The sequence below is a fragment of the Camarhynchus parvulus genome, chromosome Z, assembly GCF_901933205.1.
Source record: "Camarhynchus parvulus chromosome Z, STF_HiC, whole genome shotgun sequence".
NCBI lineage: Eukaryota > Metazoa > Chordata > Aves > Passeriformes > Thraupidae > Camarhynchus > Camarhynchus parvulus.
Genome location: NC_044601.1, coordinates 31,588,329 through 31,610,013, shown reverse-complemented (window position 1 = coordinate 31,610,013; position 21,685 = coordinate 31,588,329). Strand labels below are relative to the sequence as shown.

The 21,685-nt window shown below is 36.6% G+C and overlaps 1 protein-coding gene across 2 annotated transcripts in view; it reads right to left on the bottom strand.

Annotated features, from left to right (window-relative positions):
* The window catches only part of SLC27A6 (solute carrier family 27 member 6), a 40,663-nt gene extending 24,745 nt beyond the window's left edge, over positions 1-15,918 (bottom strand). For both annotated transcript variants that reach the window (XM_030969405.1, XM_030969406.1), the window contains exons 1-4: positions 14,889-15,918; positions 6,836-7,042; positions 4,595-4,753; positions 3,431-3,555 (exon numbers count right to left, since the gene is read on the bottom strand). In XM_030969405.1, the coding sequence (XP_030825265.1) occupies positions 3,431-3,555; positions 4,595-4,753; positions 6,836-7,042; positions 14,889-15,402 (1,005 nt within the window). In that variant the 5' untranslated portion in view covers positions 15,403-15,918. The remainder of the gene's footprint in view (positions 1-3,430; positions 3,556-4,594; positions 4,754-6,835; positions 7,043-14,888) is intronic.
* Between the last annotated feature and the right edge of the window lie 5,767 nt (positions 15,919-21,685).

Below are 21,685 nucleotides of genomic sequence, written 5' to 3'. Positions count from 1 at the left end.
CCATGGCCAAACTGTATCTAGTAGAGAGACTGTCGTGCCTCAGCTTAACAAAACAAAATCTGAAAGCTGATAAGCCTGGTCTTATACACTTAGGTAACCCCAAGAAAATAAGAAAAATTACCTGTGCCAGAGGATAACACTGTCTCAATATTAAGTGGACATAAAACAGGACATATATTAAATGGGAAATTGTAAGCAATGATACAATTATTTGTGACACAGACTCTGAGTAGAAGCAGAAGTGAGCTCTGGTTTTAATAGAGAGCTTACCTATTTCATGCAAGATATCATAATTAATACAAATATTGTCATACTGCATCACAGCTTACAAAAGTAGAAAACATGACATAATGGTTACGGACACTGATTTCTAACCTCTGTTTGTAACACTTTTCAGGATGCAGGTCGTCTTTACAGAAAAGCAGGAAAGAGATGCTGCATTACAATTACCATTTCCATCTTTCCAAAAGCTTCAGGATACAATGCATTATTAAATAGATCATTACGCCAAATTTGAAATAAATCTGCAACTGCCTTTGGAAGGTTTCGTTTACAGTTCTGATGCTAAAATTTAAATTAGCTGCAAGTGTCTAAGGAAAATATATCCACAGATTAGTAGAGAAGCATTTCCAAGGCTTTTGCTAAGAGGCAATACAGAGAGCTCTGCTATGCCATACTCTTGTAGTTTTTCAGATCACTGTTAATAGAGACTTTGAGCAATGTCAGCCAGCAAGACCAGTTTATCAATTTTCTGAATATTCTTCTTCACGGAGTAGTCATGCTTATATCTTACAGATGGATCTGTTTTGTAGCTACTGATGGCTATTAGCCATCAATGTTGGTCATTGTATTTTCCTACAATCAAAATGCTGCAGAAGAAGTGTTTGGAAGAGGGCAGGCATGAGGATTACTCACTTGGAAATCCAGCAAAATCTATGAATATCACATAAAGCCAGACCTTTTTGTACTTGTACCTAAGGAAAAAAGACAACTTCCTTTTCTAACAAATGTTCTTTCCAGACAACAGATTACTAAACCAAACTGGATACAGAATAACCTCAGAAAAATTTGCTGCAAGTCTTCAAGAACTTTTGCAGATGTGAGTGGGAGGCAGAATGATCAAACAAGACAAAACCAATAGGGAAAGCTCAGCCAAGAGCCTATATGCTACCACAGAGACTTGCCCAAAATTCAATTCAGAATTTATGAACTTCAAGGTCACAGCATGGACTCCAACTGTAAACAATATACCATTTATTTCAAGTTTAGCGTTAAAGAAACTAATTAAGAAAATAAGGTAATTGCTATGGATTTAATCTGGGTTGATTAGGAGGGCTTTGTAGCACTCTAATCTCACAAAACAGTGCCCACATAACATCCTAACAGAACTTTAAAATGTGCCATATCTTTCTCATGCTGCTAGAGTACCAAGTACTTCTACATTAATGAAACTTAAATAGGGAATCCAACTTAGGCAATTATTTTGCTTACTTGAAAACGAAGAGTAAATTGCATAAGATATTTTGAAACCTTCCACTTATTTGTGTGAGCATGTTTCTCTTCCAGTTTTAACATGACAGATATTTAATATTTTTCTTCAAGTACCTAGCTGTCAAACTGATTCGTTTTATAATTTGAGTTTTTCTTGAGGAGGCTTAGCAAGCAAGCAAAAACAAAACAAAACAAAACCCTGTAGCCTCACAGAAGAAAGAGTTTAGATATGGCAGCTCCTAGAAAGTATGCACATAAATTAACAAATAGAATAGTTATACGGTTAATGAATAGTTAATGATTGTATAACCACTGTATGCACTATATAAATAGTTAAGGATGGTATAAATGTCTTTATTTACACAATTTTAAATTGCTTTTACTTCACAGTGGTTTGGAAAAGATTGAAAATTAGAAGAGTTTGTTTCAGAAATTAAGTATATTAATCTATAATTTGTGCTTTAACATAAAAAAGGAGTGGGAAAAGAAGCCATGCTCTCCCTGTACAGTGAGAGAATAGAAAAAGGGAATAATTAATAACCAGATTGCAAACACAGCAGAAATTATGAAGTTTTGGTGAGAAGGGAAATGACGTTATGGAAATCAAGTTAGCCTGCAATGAAGCAAAAAACTCCACAATTTATAAAAACTATGCCTCCCCAATGCCTTGACTTTTTCTTATGGTTTATAACTTGATTTTTTGTTATCAACTAAGTTTTTGTTTATTTTACTAGAAAGTTAAAATCTCCCAAACAAATAAAAATTAAAAAAACCCCAAAATCCCAAGACATAACCCCCACAAAAAAACCCCCCAAAACAAAAACAAAAAACAACTACAACCAAAAAAAAACCACACAAAAAAGAATCAGAGAAGGTATTACTATTCTGGTTTCTCATCAGCACCAGTGGTCTTCACCAGGCCATCATCCATACTCCCTTTAGTTCAAGAACTTCTACTTTACTGAGGCACACATGGACAGAGCAGTTGGATCCATGACCACAACTACATTGCTTAAATACACTTTTGAAAATTTTCCTCAGGGAAAAGCAATCCAATGACCTTTTCCATTCTTTGCTCAGCAACACCAATATTAATGCAAATTATTATTCTGCTGGAAAACAAGACTGATTTGCATTCTCTTATTTTAGAATGCTGCTTAAGGATGATGTTAATAATTTTCAAATTAAATACTTTGAGTTACTGGTACCTTTTTCTAACAGATGAGTCATTTTAATAAAATTCACTGAAAAGGAAATAAACCACTGATTATTTTTTTTAAATAACAAAATGAAATTATGATAGTGACAAAGGGAGGCTTTTCAAAGAGATAACAGCTGCACTGCATCCAACTTTTGTATATTTTCACAGAACTCTTTCTGTTCTGCTAAATATTTGTTCTGCTAGAATACTTCTATAATTGGAAAAAAAAGCAAATGGTTCACTTTGAACCAAAAGCTGCTAACCTAGACCAAGCCCCTTCTAAGTTTAAAAATATTATTTAGATGGTCTCAGAATATGCACATTTCACAAAACAAAACAGTGCTAAAACATAGTGTACAAAACGTGAGACCTCTGACACACACAGGTGCCAAGAAAAGAGTTCTGAAAATTCAGAAGAGGCATTGAAAAGTACTCCTGGTTTTTTGAATTTACCTTGCAAAATTCCATGAAACAGTACTTTATCACAAATGATACTGAATCAGTTTTTAGTGTCAAAATTGTTCCTTATAATTGTTCCTTACAATTTTAGTGTATCTCCATGATTCAAGCCATTATTTTTATTAAGCATCTACATATCACCACATATTTGCAGAACCTCACATAAAAGGAAGGACAGAAGTACATGCCCAATACGGTTTAATTTCCCTTTTAGCATACCCACATGAAGAAAAATAAATGTACTGACAGACAAATAGGCCTGACTTTGATTACACTTACCACTGGCTGATTGCAAAGGTAACGGCAGAGTTCTCCAATGTACTGGATGACAGTCACATTGTACCTTCTGCAGTCGTTCCAAAACTGACTAGCTGAGAACTTCTTTTTTAACACACAGGTTGCACCTTTATGGAAACAGTGGGGAAAATGAAATTAGGCAATTGCTCCATGTGGCAGGCAGCTTAGCTATAAAACAGATCATCTGAGGAACTTAGACAGCCTTGCTCAGAGAACTATGCCGTATTTAAGCTGTTTTATTTGAAGACGTGTTCAAACCTGGTAGGCAAAGAAGGCAGAGGAAATCAGCCTCCTAGCTGAGACAGCAATGTAATAGATCAGAGCTTAAAAACAAGTCAGTTTCTCTTCTTACAATGCTGTTGGCGTTGTAACATATTTTAAGAGTTTAACCTGAACTCTTGTGCTCAAGCATTTAACTGAAAATACCCAGAAGTTTCAGGCTGTTTAGTAAATCGTGTGAGTATCACTGAAGCCTTATTTCTCAAGAAAGTATTCATTAATGCAGATTCAGATTGTATTATTAACCCATAATACAATGATCTTTCCCTTGCTCTGACTTGAACTTGACGCATGAGGAAACAAAGTATTTGCCATGGAATTGCAAATAAATCTTTCATAAAAGAGCCATTGAGGACACCTATATTGTCTCAGTAATACATCTGATTTATTGCCAGTGTTAAAACAGTACACAAATCAAACGGATAAAAAGCTAAGGAATTTAAAAATACATGAAAAAGCTTGCACAGTCTGTGGTAGTCAATGTATTTGTCAATATTTTAAGTTCATCACATACATTTTAATTCTATTCTACTGTACAATGCTTAGTTGTACATATACTAATGCACCATACACACTGCCAGAATACTGTATACGTCCTTAACCTCCTTTTGACCTAAAATATGAAGAAGTCAAAACATTTGTGATGCAAATTATGATAACTAATTCTTCACCACAAAGAGAGCTTGTAGAGATCACTTGTTAGTACAAAACATCCCCTCTCCCCAAAATAAACAGCTATTCCAAAAAAGACTACTCACTGAATTTGAGCAAAGCAGTAGCCTCCCTAGGGGTAGTGGACCTAAGCATGTTTTAGACATTTTTAGAATAATTAATTCTCTATTAACAACAAAAGCAAACAAGCCTTACCCAGCTGAATGCATCCACCAATGCCAAGAAGAGAAGCTGCACTGTGATAAAGGGGCAGAGTTATATAAATGATGTCTTCTGAAGTAGCACCAAAAGCCCACAGTCCAGCAGCTCCTTTAAGAATCTGCAAATGACTAATAACTGCTGCCTTTGGAAGACCTGTAATAAAATGAAAATAATGCATTAAAGCGTTTCTTAAAGGGAATCTGTATGAAGTCTCTAAAATCATAAAACAGTCAATTTTTACTTCTGTAATCAAATTGTCAACCATCTTTTTAGATGGCCATAAATAGACAATTGGCTATTTAATACAATATTGCATGTTTATGTACACATAAAGATTAGCCTGTTTGTAACCTCATCTCTTTGCTATTTAGTTTGATGTCACATTCATTTAAATAAGTGGAAACATGAAGAAACTCACTGGTTTGCTGCTAGCAAATTACATAAAAATGTACTGTAGATATGGACTTCTTTTAACATAAAGAGGCATCACACCAGATCTTGTTCAGGCAAGAGTCATAGTGATTGTAAGGTAAATAAGAAAGGTATGGGATCTACATGGAGTAGGTCATACAGTGGGTGCTTATCTAAGAATCATATATCTATTTGTTTAGAGCTCTACGAAGTCTGTGACGAATTAACAAAAAATAAAAAATCTGTGAGAAGACCACATTAGTTAGGTTCTTCTGAAAGAGTTTCTTCAAGTTCAGCACAGCACTTCTCTTCCGCAACATGCAGGCTCACAGGCAAGAGCTTCTTGTGGTACTACTCTGGTACCTATTAATCTGAGTAGGGGATGTGATCTTGCATAATATATGTGTTCTCAAACACACACAAATTTCAGGCTGAGTCAGGCTAATGATGACCAGTGAGAACAGTTCAATGCTTCAAAAAATATAACGATTCATAAAGTTTTCTCACCTATTCTTGCAAAGCTATTGTTCATTGAAGACTTAGCTAGAGCTGGAAGTATAATCTGTGGAGAGCTGAGCTACTCTCCAGGCTATTCCACTTTTCTACACTTAAGTGAAAATGGAATATGCCTAGGTTGCCAATAAATTGCTTATAGCAAGAAGTTTTCTACAGTCTCGAGTTTTTACTTCTCCCTTTACAGAGAGATTACTACAGACTGTGCAAAATACTCCTTTGTTTTAACTAAGACTATCAGTCAAAACATGTGAAAATGTTCAGTGACTCAATATTAGTTATTCCATATTCTTCATACTACACAAACCTTATGATTTTATTTACATAGTACATAATAGAAATTCAATGTAAATTCATATATTTCATACAAAGTTTCAAAAATATTTTAAATTCTACATAACTGTAACTTGAGACTTCACACAGACACTCTTAGTCTAATTGTAAGAACAAAATCATCCCACCTGGATAATTCTGTAATTTTTTTTTAGCTAATTTAACTCCCAACTCTTAACAAGCAAGCTTTAGTACATTTTTATTCGTAGAATTACAAATAAAACCTCGTCTCTTGATAATATTTACAACTTCCTAACTTATTGGAGACTGATGTTCTTATCTCCTAATTTTTCTTGAGAACCTGAAGCAAATAAATTAAATTATTACTTGTATGAAGGAACAAAGTCTCCAACCACATAAGTATTTTCAATCTTCATGTGGCTAAAACTGTTGTGTTCAATTGAATGAGAATGCCAATCCACTCAGCTTAAAAACAATGCTGCCTTTCATGTCAGTGATCAGGGTTTTTTTAAGTCTTAGCTTCTTAGCTGCTGGAGCACAATTCAGACATCTGTTTCTAAACTAAAAGGCTAGTAACTTAATCCTATTTTCTGTCTCTACAGTGACCTGCATAAAACATGACTTAATGAAAGAAACAAATGTCTAGTTGTGTGTTTCAAGATAATTTTTTAAGTTCTAGGTAAAAATCTTAATAACTTTAGCTAGGTAGTGTTATGTGGTTACAAAATACTATCTATTATGACTGTAAACTGACCAAAAAAGCAATGTTTTATAAACACCTGAGCTGTGAAGTAATAAGAGGTAAAGCCTCTCATAGTATTTGTACAATGTGGCAGGAAAAAATAAAGAAGAGAAACCCACAAACCACTGAAGAGAAACACAATATGGGCTGTTTTCTGTAGTAATGCTTCTAGATGAGAAACATGACACTTTGCTATTGAGATACCAGAGTTTCAGAAAAATCAAGTTTCTAGATGAAAGCTGAAGGAAAACATGGACTCTTTAGAAGATCTGTACCTGTTGTTCCTGATGTAAATATATATAAAACAGCTGACTTGAGGCTGTTGGCAGAGCATCGATTAACTGGAACAGGGTCTTCAGATGCGGCTTCTATTTTATCTAAAAGGGTATGCACATTTGGAAACGTGGAGTCCTTGGCCATTATCCAAACACTAACATCTTTTTGAAGTTTAGGAAGAATTTCTTCCAACGTCCCAAGCAAATCTTAAAAATTAACATGAAATAATGTTATTTCCATTATGCCTACACAAAGCTAGAGAATATTTTTTCTCTTAAAGTTTTACTTTTTATAACAGAAGAGAAATGCAAGTCACCTCCCTGGATATAGATTCAATAAAATAACAATGAACTAGAATGAAAATCCACTGAAAACAAGACATAATAAGCTAAAAATACCGCTGATCCCATCCCATAGTAGAATGGTCAACTAGCTCTCAAGGCAAACTTGTGAGCCTTGACTACTAGCTCCTATTGTCCATATGATTTTAGGTAACCTTTAGTCATTGTTAAGACCAGAATGAAATGTGGTTATGTTTCAACTTCAAATAAATCTTGAAGAAATCCATGGAGGCAGATATATGCATAACTGATAATTACAGGTTTCCTCAGATGCCCTCAACAGCAATCTCCTATTGAGAACTAATTTTTTTTCAAAAGCACAGAAGTGACTAATTTAAAAAGAAACAGCAGTTTAACTAAGTTCTATTTTGTTGGTTTATCAGGGAAGAAACAATGAGAGAAGTTCCCAGAGTAAATAAAAAAGAAAATATATAGAAAATATAATCCTTAAATAACCTATTTGGTATTTATATTTTGAAGCAGTTTTACAATGTCACTTTCTCAGAAGACTGCACAGTCATTAAAGTACTAATCCAGGAAACATACCAAGAATAGGAACAATACTGTTTCCAGTAGAACTCATTCACACCTTAAGGCTTTGATACATCTCAGTCTAAGTAATTAATCTTACAAATATACCTGTGGGTATAAATTTATTTTATTATCTCAGTTCTTATAATAAATAAAGTTGAATAAACTTTGAATAAACAAAGTTGACATGACTCACCCAGAACCTCACAATGAGGCATTGCCAGAGCCAGCATTTGAAATCCTGATGTCAACTCCAAATTCACTTCACAAATATTAAATATGGATACCATATGCATAAATTTTATGCCAAAACAACTGAAGATTTTTAATCTTTTAGAAAGCTGCTTTAATAATGACAGACTGATGTAGTTATTTTAATTAATAACATATAATTGCTATTACAGATATACAACCTACTATCATCAACTAAACATGTTTTACAAACCTAAAGCCTACAGAGTACAAGTTTTATATATTTATGAACATTTAGCAAATAGATCTGACGTAGCGTAACATTAAAAACTTTGTTTTCTAACTTCTAGTACTGCAGAATGATTTCAGGAAGAAATCACTCAAATAATTTTAAATCTGAAAGATGCTGTTTGAATCACTGGTGTACAGTCCCACTATAGAGAGCAACAGAGTGAAAAAATTTGAACAAAAACTAACGTCAAGAATGGTAGTATTAACCACAGGAAACCTGATGCCATGAATGTCAAGGTTCATTGGCATATTAATTCTGTCTAGCTGTGGTATTATGGAATTATGGCATATTTTTGAGCAATAAATAGAAAAATACAGCTGTACTATTTTCTAACACGTATTAATAAACCAAGCGTGATGGAATAACTATGTACATATTACCTTCTCATACTGATTTTTTCTTCCTATTATGCATATATGTCTCTCAAATATACTAAGGATAGCTTGTGTAGAACCTAGCAAAAGAAACAGAGGTGTTGCAAGTAGCTGGAGTTCTATTTCTGTTTTCAAAAGTAGTAGAGAATACAGATTCTCCACCATTCTTTATTAATGCACTAGCTTCATCTACAATGCAAATCTGTCAAAAAGAAGAGGATTTGCCTCTTCTTTTTCTTCATTCCCCGTTTTTGTGCAGCAAAGGAAGAAAGCTAGGAACTATTAATTTCAACCCTGCAGACATACTCATTTAAGTTTCAAAAATAACATGAGGACACTGTTCCCTTTTTGTAGACGAAAACATATCTACCCAAAATAGTTAAGATTAATCATCATATCAAACATACACACTCTTAATTTTTTCTCCAAACACTCACTCTTAAAACCAGTGGCTCTGGAGCTTTTTACTGCTATTGAACAATTAAAATGATTACACAGCATAGTTTTTCTTCTGTGCTCAGGAATCTAGTACTTGGAACAATACATGAACAGTTTGTAATTAAAAGTTATCATGAAAGAAACTTCTCAGTAGATAGCACAGAACAGCAGAAACAATAAAATATATCCTGAATAAAAAAAGGTGAGTTAAAACAGCTGTATTCAAAGTGCCAGAAACTGAAAGTTACTTCTGGAACACACATGAGATGGTGTGTTTTTCGAGATGACTCTCAGTTGTACTAACATATTTCCAAATAATAATTCTAATGATGGTCAATTAACATTTTGTTCCCCAAACAGAAAACTTCTGTGCCAGACATTGTGTAGGGCTGTCTAGTCTTTACATATCATCTTTTCCACCTGTCAGGAAGGCACAGCCCTCTTGGGAGAGCTATATTTGTATATTTCTAGAGGTACCTTGTATGGGCACTTCATATAGAAAAGCAATTACAGTAAAGCAATTCTACTATTTAAACTCAGAGTTTTACTCAAATAACACTTATTTACTCTTTACACTACAAAAGTATATTCAGATTTTGGGTTACTTGTTTTGGGAGAAATATCTCCTCATACAGAATTTGGCAAGTTCCATCTGTGCTGTTTACATTGCTTGTATACAAATGTTTGCCATTTGCTAATTATTTGGCTCCTACTGGGAAAAAATATCTGGAATTGATCAGGACGGATATGTTTTTCTGCTTTTGTTTGCTTTTTTTCTCGTCTTACTTTTAAAGCATTATTCAGTAAAAGTTTGTGAAAGTGTTACTTTATATTCACATGAATACATAACTCAGTTACATCTTTTGAGAAAGCAAGGAAAATATGTTTTGAACTACTGTCCCAGGCTTCTAGTTGCACAAAGGTTTTTTATGTTATTTTCTAGCAGAGAGATCATGCAGGCTGTTGGCAAGGACACAGTCCCACGCTGATGAAAGGAATACATTAGATTATGAGATCAGTTTGTACTGAACAGAAAGTTACTCAGAAAGAAAACTCCAAGAAATGGTTCTTACATAACTTTGATGTGTACCCTGGCTGATATGTTCAGGAAGTTATATCAAGTCCAGACTCTTCTCCACACTGTCTGGCCTCAGAAAGTAATTGTTACTTGTACTTGATCCCCCAGGTGACTCAGCACGGCTTCTCACAAAGTAATAATAGTAGAAAAGTCAGCTGTAGCTCAGGATCAGTGCTAGTGTCTTGAAGGGCCACTGAAGGCAGTAAGGGTAACAAAATATAATCCACTTTGCAAATCACGGTCAGCTCTTTTTTCCCCTCAAAGACCATCTGGGACAAGACACAGACTAGAGTAAGAGCAAGTGATCATAGAGATATGGTGTCTAACAGAGCAGGTGTCTTCCATGGTCATCTTCTACTAAATGTTTAGGTCTAAATAGCTTTTTATTCCAAATGAATAAGAAAAGGTTGTTTCAATACAATCCATTCTTTTTTTTCATTCAGTGACTAACATGACAGATGAGACTTCTACTTGTATGTAACATCAAATGACTTTAATTTACAAATTCAAAAAATACTTTGCTTACTGTCTTTCTCCAGGATTTAGACACGCTTCTGTCTAGCTCAGAATACACTCAGTAGCAGCAGCAGAAAGCGCTGCTAGTGCCTCAAGAGTAAAAACTTCTAGCCAGAAAAATGCAATACAGCTGGGAGATATACCTCTGCACAGAATTGCACAATCACAAGATGGCTGTGAATAGAAGGAGCCTCTGGAGGTCACCTCAGTCCGATCTCCCTGCTCAAGCAGAGCCACATAGAGCAGGCTGCCCACACGTGTCCATGCAGCATGTACACTCCCTTAATAGCCTTTGTTATCAGGACTGATGTAAATCAATCTCATGGAGTTTAGAAAGCAATCCTTTAACAGTTGAATCCTGGCAAGAGAAGTCATGATGGCAATCTGGGATGTCCTACTCTGGGCTGAACTCTTCCCAGTAGGAACAGACTAGAGATACCCTGGCAAATAAATTCCATTTGTGCATGTCTGGTGGTTCACTAAACTGTATGTGTTGTTTAGTAGTATCGCTGATGTAGATACTGCTATAGATACAATGATAGAACAGATGCAATGTAATCCCTTCCTCAAGCAATTCTTCGATCAATAGAAATATTCACCAAAAAGGACATAACACCTTAAAAGATGTCTTCATTTTAAGCAGTGCCTTACCGCCTCTGTTTAACCAGCAGCTTATTTAAACAACTAAGGGTGGCATAGTCTGATAAGGCATAGTAAGAATGAACAGCTTTTGAAAGAGAAGAGCATACAGTTTCTTTCTTTCTCTTTTACAAGCTCCTCATTGACATAAAAGTTAGTTAACTACTGTTTTATTAAAAATGCAGTTTGAAACTCTAGCTTTTGAACCTCTTTCAAGAAACATTCCCCAAAATGGGAGTGGTGGGAGAAAATGTTTCTGGGAATGGAAGTGTGAAAAGGTTAAGGAACAAATTAAAGCAAGAGCTAAATATTCTGGGAACATAGCAGACAAATGAGAGAAGTTAAAGTAAAAAAACTCTGTCTCTCTGACACAAAGGCAAATGGAAAGGAACACAAAGACTAAATATTGGCAAATAATAGAATCCATATTTGCCTTTTAGCCAGAGTCTGGACAAGAAGACAAAAAAATTTACTTGATTGCACTAAATTAATTAAAAGAGCAGCAGTGTCATAGGGAAAACCCCCACACTTTCAGAGATAGCCATTTCATATAGGAAACCAACAAGAGGAAGAAACCTTGAAGTTTTTATAACATATCTGGGGCTTAAGAATAAAACATTCAGTTGCTGAGTTCATAGAATACATTAAGACAAAATCAAATCCACAAAACTTAAATACTACTGAAACACTCTGAATTAAAGTTAGAAAAAGCAATCCAAGTATGAGAGAATTGTCAGATCAGAAGAAAGTCTGATTCCAAGTGCTGAAGCAAAGATAATACTAATTAGATGGACTTACCAAACAACAATGCCTGACAAATATGCAGGCACACAACAAAAGTTAGGAGTAAAAAAAGGAATATGAAGAGTGCCATACAAGAGGCACCATGAAAAATGGAACAAGGTATGGAAGACAATGCAACCATAAATAATATCAAACCTAATTGTATGGAGGTATCACATTTGTAAGAAATAAAAGCATTTTTGAAAATGAGGTACAAAAAAGCTTCAAGATGCAATCATCTCACACAAAAGGAGGTTACATCAACAGTCTGAGCAAGGAAGATTTTGCCATAAACTCTCATCAGTGAGAATTGTTTCAGGCAGCAGCTGGAGTTTCCCTTCAGCATAAATGAAACCTTAATAGTAACTAGATATACAGTAAGATATAACAGCAGAACCTGTACATAGGTTCCTGTTTTAATGTGCTATAACAGACAGGAATTTCAAGAGCAAATTTGGTCTTGCTGAACACAGGGAGTCTAATTGTTAAGGGGATAATTTCTCCCGTGCTGCAGTCTATGAATAAGACCAAAGGTCATCCAAAACACTGAAGATACAGTTTCCAACTATTGCAAGAAATAGAATTGCTAAGTTAACCTGCATTTCTTTGTGTAGGGTGAAAAACCTACATAGTTTTAAAATAATTCCACTATCCAGAAATACTGCCATTACATACTATTCTCTGATTTTAAAAAAATAGTCTCAATTGCCAGACATGATGCCTGTCTATGGCAATGACAAATATTAGACAACAAGTGGACTGGTTGTAGTGTAAATGCTTTGAAAAAAATATATACCACATTAAAAGTATCCACAGTTCTGTGAAAATGATGCCACAAGAGGAAAATTAACAACTCATGTTTATTGATGAGGAAGAATCCCTTGATACTCACAATAACATTGGATGAAAAGATGTTTAATAGATCTCTAAGAATTATGTAGCTGACTGTGTAATCCCGGTGTTAAACATTGCTCTGAAATTTTATAAACATTAGGGGGAAATTATTATCTACAACAATTAGGTTCAATATGTTTCTTTCAAGAGTGATATGAGTTAGGCCTCACAGCCACTGGTCTGTGTATAAACTTTCAATTGCCAAACCTAGACTCCTTTGGAGAGGCTCCTGTATTATATGGTCAACAGCTGAGGACACAGCAACTTTAACTTCTTTCACAGATAAAAATAAAAGAGAGCCTCTAAGTCCTGAAGGCTCATGGGACCAGCAGACTTGCAGCAGAAACTAAAAGCCATTAATAAAGTAAGAAGTCCAAAATGTAAAATACCAGCTGAGAGACTAATTTGTTGGTATTTGTGTTGTATCAGCTGTCTGCACACAGCTCTTGTGAGCAGAGGCAGAATCCCAGAAGAACCTAGTTCAACACAGTTGCTCTCACTATCAGCTGCTGGTAGCAAATGAAGAGCAGAGAAACACAGTTCCCAGCGCTGCTCTGCAAATGCTTTTTTCATCCATTAGTTACCTCTAACTTAAATAAAAACTTCTCTTAGATGCAAGCTCTGATACAAAGTTTCTCCCTTTCCACAGTCAATGAGCAGAAAGTTCCTGAACATTAATTCCCTTCCTCAATCCATACACTCAAAAGAACATATTCATAAGAAGGGAACCAAACAAGATTTTTTTTTAATTAAGTAAGAAAGCAAAATGAAAAGCTGTCAGTTCAGAACCCTTGTTATCATGTATGTGGATTATATTTAAATTGGCTTTGTTTTCATTGGCTTGTTTTAATTACCGAACATCTTAAACTAGGAAACCATATAGAATCAGAATATCTGTAACTTAAAAATATGTAAGGGAAAAATCTTAAATGTGTTTTTGAAAACACAGCTTTATAACAGTAGATATCAGATGGAAGAAAATTCTATCATTTAGGTGTCATGGGTGTAAAACCTCACAACTTGTATAATAGCAGTAAAGCAAGAAGGTGTGCAACAGAAAAAAGGCAAAGGAGACTTAAAATACTTTTAAAGAGAAGGGACAATATGGGACAAATAATATGCAATATTTAGTTATATTTTCTTCCAATCAAGTGTCAAGCTTCTGTGTGGTCTTTGAGCCTTGCAGGTTTACTTTCACTTCATCATAAATGAGTTTTGGCAAGTTTATGTTTTGGATCTGTCTTCAGTATATACATCTATCTAATTAAGCCCAATTTGAACATACAATGAGCAGGATGCCTACAACAAGATTTTAAGTTCTTTTGAAGCATTTAATACAAATTTAATACTCCAGAAAGTTGCACCACACACACCACCTATTCAAACACAGCAATTTCATCTACAATCCAACACCAACAGTAAATTTGTTATTATGAATCAACCTCCTATGTACTCTGCTCCCAAAATTTTATTCTTGCAAAACTGTCGTACCTCTGCAAACAATTGAACAGCAGAGGCTGTACAGTCCAAGTTTAGACCTTCCAGTTTTGCAGTGTGTTTGATCAGTAGAAGGATGGGCAGGTGGTACAAGAGAATAAAGTACATAACTTAAGTAAGATTAAATTTGACTGTTTGAGAAGTAATGGAAAATTAATAGGTAATTTTAATGCTTTCAGAGACACTTTTACTGACATCACTAAACACTTAGAACAGGCTGTACTCAGATGTGGAGAACTCTCTTGTAACACACATTTTTTAATAAAAGGTTAAATGGATGTTCACAAAGCCTGGATATAATTGATTCTGCCTGAGAGGCTGAAGCTTTATAACATCTTGAAGCCCCCTCCAGCTCAGTGTTTCTTTCATTCTGTGAACATTTCTAAATCATGTTTCCAATAAACGATCTGGAGGGCCAGGTATGTGGGAGATGTGACATTAAAAGCTTTGGGTGTAGGAATGAGGAGTATACCCTACCTGCTCCCACAACCAGTATCTTGGGCTCACAGCTACTGACACAGTGCAGGAGAGATCTGAAGCGGACATTGAAGTTGAGGAATGCCACCACGCAGCCCAACTTAGCCAGTCCAAACCACACATGGATGAAGTCTGGCTCGTTCCCCATCAGCAAGGCCACCGTGTCCCCCTTCTTCAGAGCCTCGTGCTGCAGGAAGACCTGTGCTATCCGGTTACTCCTCCGGTCCACATCTCTGTAGGTGTGAACGGTCCCTTCGTAGATGATGAATGGTTTGTGGGGCTGCTTCTCCGCCAGCTTCACAAACTTGTCCAGGACGGTGACAACCCTCCCTTGCAGCCGGTACATCTCCATTCTCGCCCCATAGGTCAACACTTTGAGCAGGTATCTCAGGTCGGCCCAGAAGTAGGGGAAAAGGAGTTTCTGGATGAAGTGCAAGGAAAGAATCCCTACAGCAGCCCCCGGTACCCAGGAGGGCGGCACTGGGAGCGGGTAAAGGTCGTCCCAGCCACGCATCTCCCCGCAGCCGGGCCGCCGGGCACACGGCCGGGCAGGGCACGGAGGCGAAGGCCGGCACGGACTGAGGCTCTTCCCACCCTCACCTCCTCCACAGCGGGACGCCCGGGCCAACACGGCTCAGGAGCGAGGGAGACAGGGAGCTCCGACGGCACGGCACGGCACGGCCGGAGCCCCCGCCCGCCTCAGCCTCGCCGCACCTGCGGGACGGCCCGGCGGGAGCGAGGCGGGAGTGCCTGCGCCGCTCGTGCACGGCTGAGGCCGGACACCTTCTCCCCCCTCGGCCCCAGGACTCACGCACAGCACCGGGCTGCTGCTGCCGCTGCTGCCGCTGCTGCTGCCGGCGACAGGGCGGCGGCCGCTCCCTGAGCCGGTTGCATAAGGCGCGATCTCCCGCTCACCCCTGCCGGCGGCCGCAGCCCGGGGCCGGCTCCCGGGGAAGGCGGTGGCGCAGGAAGCCTCGCGGGCTGTGGGCGCGGCCCCGGTAGGGCGGAGGGAGGCGCTGGGGGCAGGTGGCTCCCGCCGGCCGCTCCCGCCCCGCCCCACAGAGCCCGGACCCGCCGGTCCCCCGAGCCCGTCCCGCCCTCAGGCCTGGCCCCGCAGGAGCGGAGGGGAGCAGGCGTCTCAAGAGTTGAGTTGTGTTCCCAACTCTCTCTGTTTTGTTCTCGCTTACCACTAAGATCAAGATCTGATTAGATTAAGAACAGACACAGGTCTGTTATAAGAACGCTGACTGGACATGCATTGAAAACAAATTCAAGCAAATTAAATAGCGCAGAACTAGATTATGAGTAGATTTCATGCCTCTTTAAAGGCGATGCTGTGAGCAGCCTGAGAGGTTTTTATTGATACCGTAGTGCTCCTTACTTGCAAAGTGCAGTGGATGTGTATGTTCTGTCCCAGCTAGGTGTAAATTTACAGGAAGAAAGAAATATTTTGGTGTTCAGCTGATTTCAGAATCACTTCTTCCAGAAGGACATTCTGTGAGAATACAGACTTCTAGTTTACTTTTCTTAGGTGGAGATAACTTAAAGGGCCAGTATTTAAAATTCCTTCAAAGTAACTAGTAGGCAGATTAAATGCTGCATTAATTTGCACTTAACATACAAAAAGTTACAGTAGTTATTTGACTGGAGTTGGGCTGTTGTTAACTGCTACAGAAATGTGCATAAATAATGAATAAGGGGAAAGGCCGTGACTCATAAGGAAGATGCATACTTACGTCTTGATTTGAAGGAAGATAGAGGTTGTCAGATACTCTTGTTTGCAAAGATTGCTTTGAAGAAGGCAGAAAGAAAGCAGGAGGCACAGCAGTTCAGGTCAATGAAAAGCTCTTGGCGTATGGATGAGAGTGAGAGGAAAAGCAATAGGTAATTGATAGAGCACAAAAATAAAATAAATACAGAATGGGCTGTGGATAAGAGAGATATATTTTAAATACACTATGCTGTGAGCTAAAAATCAGCCACGCAACATTGTATTTACTAAAGTGACTAATGACTAGTATCTCACCACATGTCACATGAACAGAGAGGAAGAATTTTTTATCTTGGATGTTATCAGTGCTGCTAATCCCGAAGAACTGAAATGATGAGCAAGACCTTAACATAAAGACTCTGGTCTTTCTGAAATACACAGTTTCAAAGCAAAATTGTAGGTTTGTGTTCTCTGAATTGTCCCTTTTTCTATTACTTCTACATAGAAATTATATCAATCCTCTTTACTCAGCATCCAAGTTTCTTGTAAACATGAGCAATAACTTTCTTATTATATCCTCCTGAAGGGAGACAGGAAAATTCTCAAATGCATAAATTTTCCATTAATTTTCTGATCTGTTGTAAAAATGGGTAAGACATGCCAAGAAATATCAATTGGCAATGGAAAAGTCACGTAACTCAGGTGAAGCCATGCTGGAATTGGATTCAAACCCTGCCTGTGCCACAATTCCTTTGGGATATTGGATTAATCTCTTACAATGTTCCCAAACTTGGTTATTTAGTCAAGCCACGTGCCTAACCTTACACCTTAAGGCCCTGTTAGTCCCACGATTTGATGGTTACACAAGCAACTACAGATTAAGACACAAGGATCTGCAGTTTCTATTCCGTGCTAAGTGAAATGGTAGCTGGTCCAGCACCAGGTGGGTTAGGAATTAGTTAAATTCACCTTCAATATTTTTGTTCTCTGTAGCTTTGGTTCTTAATCCCATGGAAATACATGTACATTTGTTTGGTGGAGTTTTTTTAAGTAAACAGCATAGAATTTTAGTGGCTCAAATTATTTTTTTTTCCTTGTTAAGTACTTCAAATCAGCAGTGAAGTAGTTTTTTTCATCTGCATGCAATTATCTGCATGCATGGGTTGTTGAATGTAACACATGAACAGTTAAGAGAACATAAGTTGCCATATCCATTGAATAAGTTTTGGAAAAAATGGTTGGAGAAAAAAGCATCTTATGAGGATAAAATTACTAGCATAACACGTACTTGCAAGTGGTACATCCATATTATGAAGAAACCTTAGAACTATTCCAAAGGTTAACTCAAAAAAACCCTAGAAAATTCTCATACTTTAAGTGTAGTGATTTTTTTTTTAACTAAATAAAACCCCAAAAGACATGGCAAGAAATTACCTGTTCATCAACTTCTGGTTAAGTGTCATGAGCTGGAATCTAATTTACTTTTGACGTTATGTAGGACACGTAAACTCGCACCAGAGACAAACCACTGAGCCCTGAATTATTTAGTACACTGTAATTATTCTGCTCAATTTCGCCTCAACAGAAAACATTTTGATGCATGAGAGTATGCTATGACCCAATAGTGAAATATAAAGGAGCTTAATTTTCTACTGGCGGAATTCATATGTGGAAGTATTTTTTTAATGTGGTTAGACAAAGCATTTCCCTGTACCAAAATCTGTGTTGCAAGAAAATACAGATTACAGAAATGCTTCTATAGTATAAAAAAACTGTAGTTTTGATGTTACCATTTTGACACATTGTGCCTTTTAATATCCAGATAACACAATATGGTGCTGTACATACATTTTATTAACTCTGAACAGGGCTAATATCCCCATGGGAATTTGCTTGGGCTATTTTAGTGACATAAGTATCAATTTAGGGGGCAGGAGAGAAGCCATTTTAAATAAGATTTTTTTAATGTATGAAGTTTTTGGATCCCCTCGGGGGAAATAATAGCATAAATTCTTAAGTGTCAGCTATTTTCTAATTTCTTACTAAATTTTAAAGTAGTCAATTCTTTTCATCTGAAATAGAAGACTTGAAATCCACAATAGAAAGAGATTAAATAGAAATTCCTTCAAGATAAAAAGTCTATGACTTAAAGACAGAGTCCTGGCTTTTCAGATTGTCAGAATGTTGTAATATGGAAGAGGAGGAAAATAGCATCATATTCTGAATATTGCCTTGCAGATTGTCCACCACTATTGAATTCTTCTATTTTTTTTATTTCAAAATATATATTGTATTTTAAATATATATTCAATTTTAAAACATAATCCAGAATATTAAATAAAAAATAAAAATACCTCGAAAATGCAATTTTCAGATTTTCATATCTCACTCTTCAATTCCACCACCATTAAAGTAAAACAATAATATCCAAGTAATTGTGTCTATTAATTTCCATGGGTTAGCTGTGAAACATATGTCTAGCAAAGTCTAAAATCTTAAATCTAAAATTAAACAAGTAATAAGCAAACCAGAATTTGATGTCTGAGTGGTCAGTAAGGAAATCATAATGCTGAAACAGCCACACAAAAATAGCTCTTGACTAATAATGTCCCATGGAAATCTGGGGAATGAATGGTGTAGTCATACTACAGTTATTACAGAGACCTGAGGAGGTAAAGTCTAAAGCTGTTGTTATGGCGCAGACAAGACATTATGGAAGTTTTTCATTATAGGAAAGCATTTAGAGTTCATATCCATAGGAAATTAAAATTAATTTTTATAATATTTTGGATATTTATATTTATAATATGCTTGTTTATTCTGTAGTTGTGTGAGGACATTCATTTGAAATACTTACATAACATAAAGTGCCTTGTCTCAAGTCATTCTCACTATGGCATGTCAACACTACAGACTTGTGGCAACCTTTCAAAGATATCGTCTCTGGTAGATGAAATTTTATTAACAGAAAGCTTTACTATTAATTTAATAGATAATTTTAAAACCACATTTTATTTTTAATTTTATTTAGCTTTGAATAGGTTCTACAAGTAAATTTGTAGTTTTGCCTGAATTCATGAAAATGTGTTTTTACTAGGAGCTATATACACTAGCACCCCACTAAAATTCAACCACAAGCTTCCAAAGAAGCATACTGAAATATTCAAATTTTCTTGCTCCTAGAACAACCTCATGGACTGCTGATGGAATTTCACAACAGTGAGTCTTTTAGTCCTGAAAAGACAGAGTTGGGGTTCAATCCCATTGTCATCCAGAAGTGATGTCAATTGAGCAAGCTACGAGCTTACACACTTGATACGAAATAATTACATAGAAGGAATTCACATTGTAGTCTGATAGTCTCAAACCAGTGGTTTTGATTTTACTCATTCCGCAGCTCCTTCCCATCAGGTATAAAACATGGCACTGACCTGTCAAAGGGATGCATACTTTACCTGGCCCTAAAGAACAGGTCATCATTCATTCAGAAAGATGAAATATGAGCCAGATGAAAAGTAGAATCTGAGTATAAATCCTTTATAAAGGATATTCTGGTGTCGTCTCAGGTGTAAGATAAACAAGATTTGAAAACATGGGGAAATCCAGTCAGGACATAAAATGAAATAGAGAAGGAAACAGACTTCTCCTCTGTATGAAGTGCTATCATTTTCACCTTCTTTAAGTAAGTTTTTTTTGACCACTAGTTCAATCTCACTCATTTTATGGGTGATTTGAAAATACCTTAACATTTTTTGAAAATTCTACACCTTAATTTCTTTGTTATTCTTAAAATTTTTCTAGACTACCACCGCAGAGCATAGTATCCCAATTCCTTTTTCTTTTTGTGTCAAATGACAAAGGCATTCTTTTATACAATCTTAGCTGGCTTGGAATAGGATGACACAAGAGTGTAGAAGAAATCTTCCAGTGATTGTCAGGGAAATTTTCTGGCATGTTGGCCTGTGTCAAAACAGAATGGAGCAGATGAGGCATGCAAATCATGAGCAAAACTTCGAAAATATGTAACTGTCTCTAAGAAATCACATATGAGCTAGATGCCTACCATATCCATTTTTTGCTTCTGCTTTGTGGGTATGTCTAGGGAGACAAATTTTAATTTAAAAGAAATTTTTTTGAAATAAGCATCTTTCCGATCAGGGTGTTTTCAGAAAATACCAGCTGGAAGTACTCAGTGTTTTCATTATCATGCTGAATTTCTAGGTGAAAGGGCTGCTGTACTCATTTTTCAAAGGATTAGAACAGGGTGTCTGCTTTCTGTGCCTTCAGGCACACACAAGATAGTTTTCAACTTGCCTCTGCTTTCTGAGCTTTCATGTTTGCAACACAGTTAAACAGCATGCCAGAGAATATCTGCCCCTTATTTGTGCTTTCATTGTTTTGTGCTTTGATTGCTTTTGAAATTTTATCTGATGACCATGACCATAGTATTATCAATGTCAGCTGGTATAATAGTTCATTCCTGTGACCTCTTCTCGCTAGAAGCACTTCCCTGTACTTGTACTACCATTTCTGATATTGTCTCTATGTTTAAAGAACTTAGGTCTTTTATATGGAACAACATTTTCAGAAATACTTTGTCATCTGGTATAACTAGGCTACATGCTAAAATACTGACTTCTTTAAATTCAGTAGCTAAAATTTCCACTCATTTTCTTTCTTCTCACATGTTCCTTTTCTGTGTTGTGTAAATGAAGAGGGAAAATTACTCTCTTGAAAGCCCAAGCAGCAACTTACAACAGAAGAGGGAGAAAAGAATTTAAAGTACTTAAGAGTTACAGGTACTTGTACTTCTCTGCACATGTTTCAGCATTACTGAATGCTGAAACCACAGTCATTTTGTGGTTCAAGAGACTCGTTCCTCAAGCATCTTCTACGTAGATCCTGCTCAATGTGATTTTAAATCAAAGTGATCTTGTATTAATTTTGCTGGATTGAGTTGGTGCATTGTTGTGCTAATAACACAGCTAGTAATTCTTTCTGGCACATATGAATTTTGTTTGTTGGAAGCAACGTTTGACACGCTTTTATGCTTCCCTTTTTTCCTTCACAAGACAGTTTACATTGC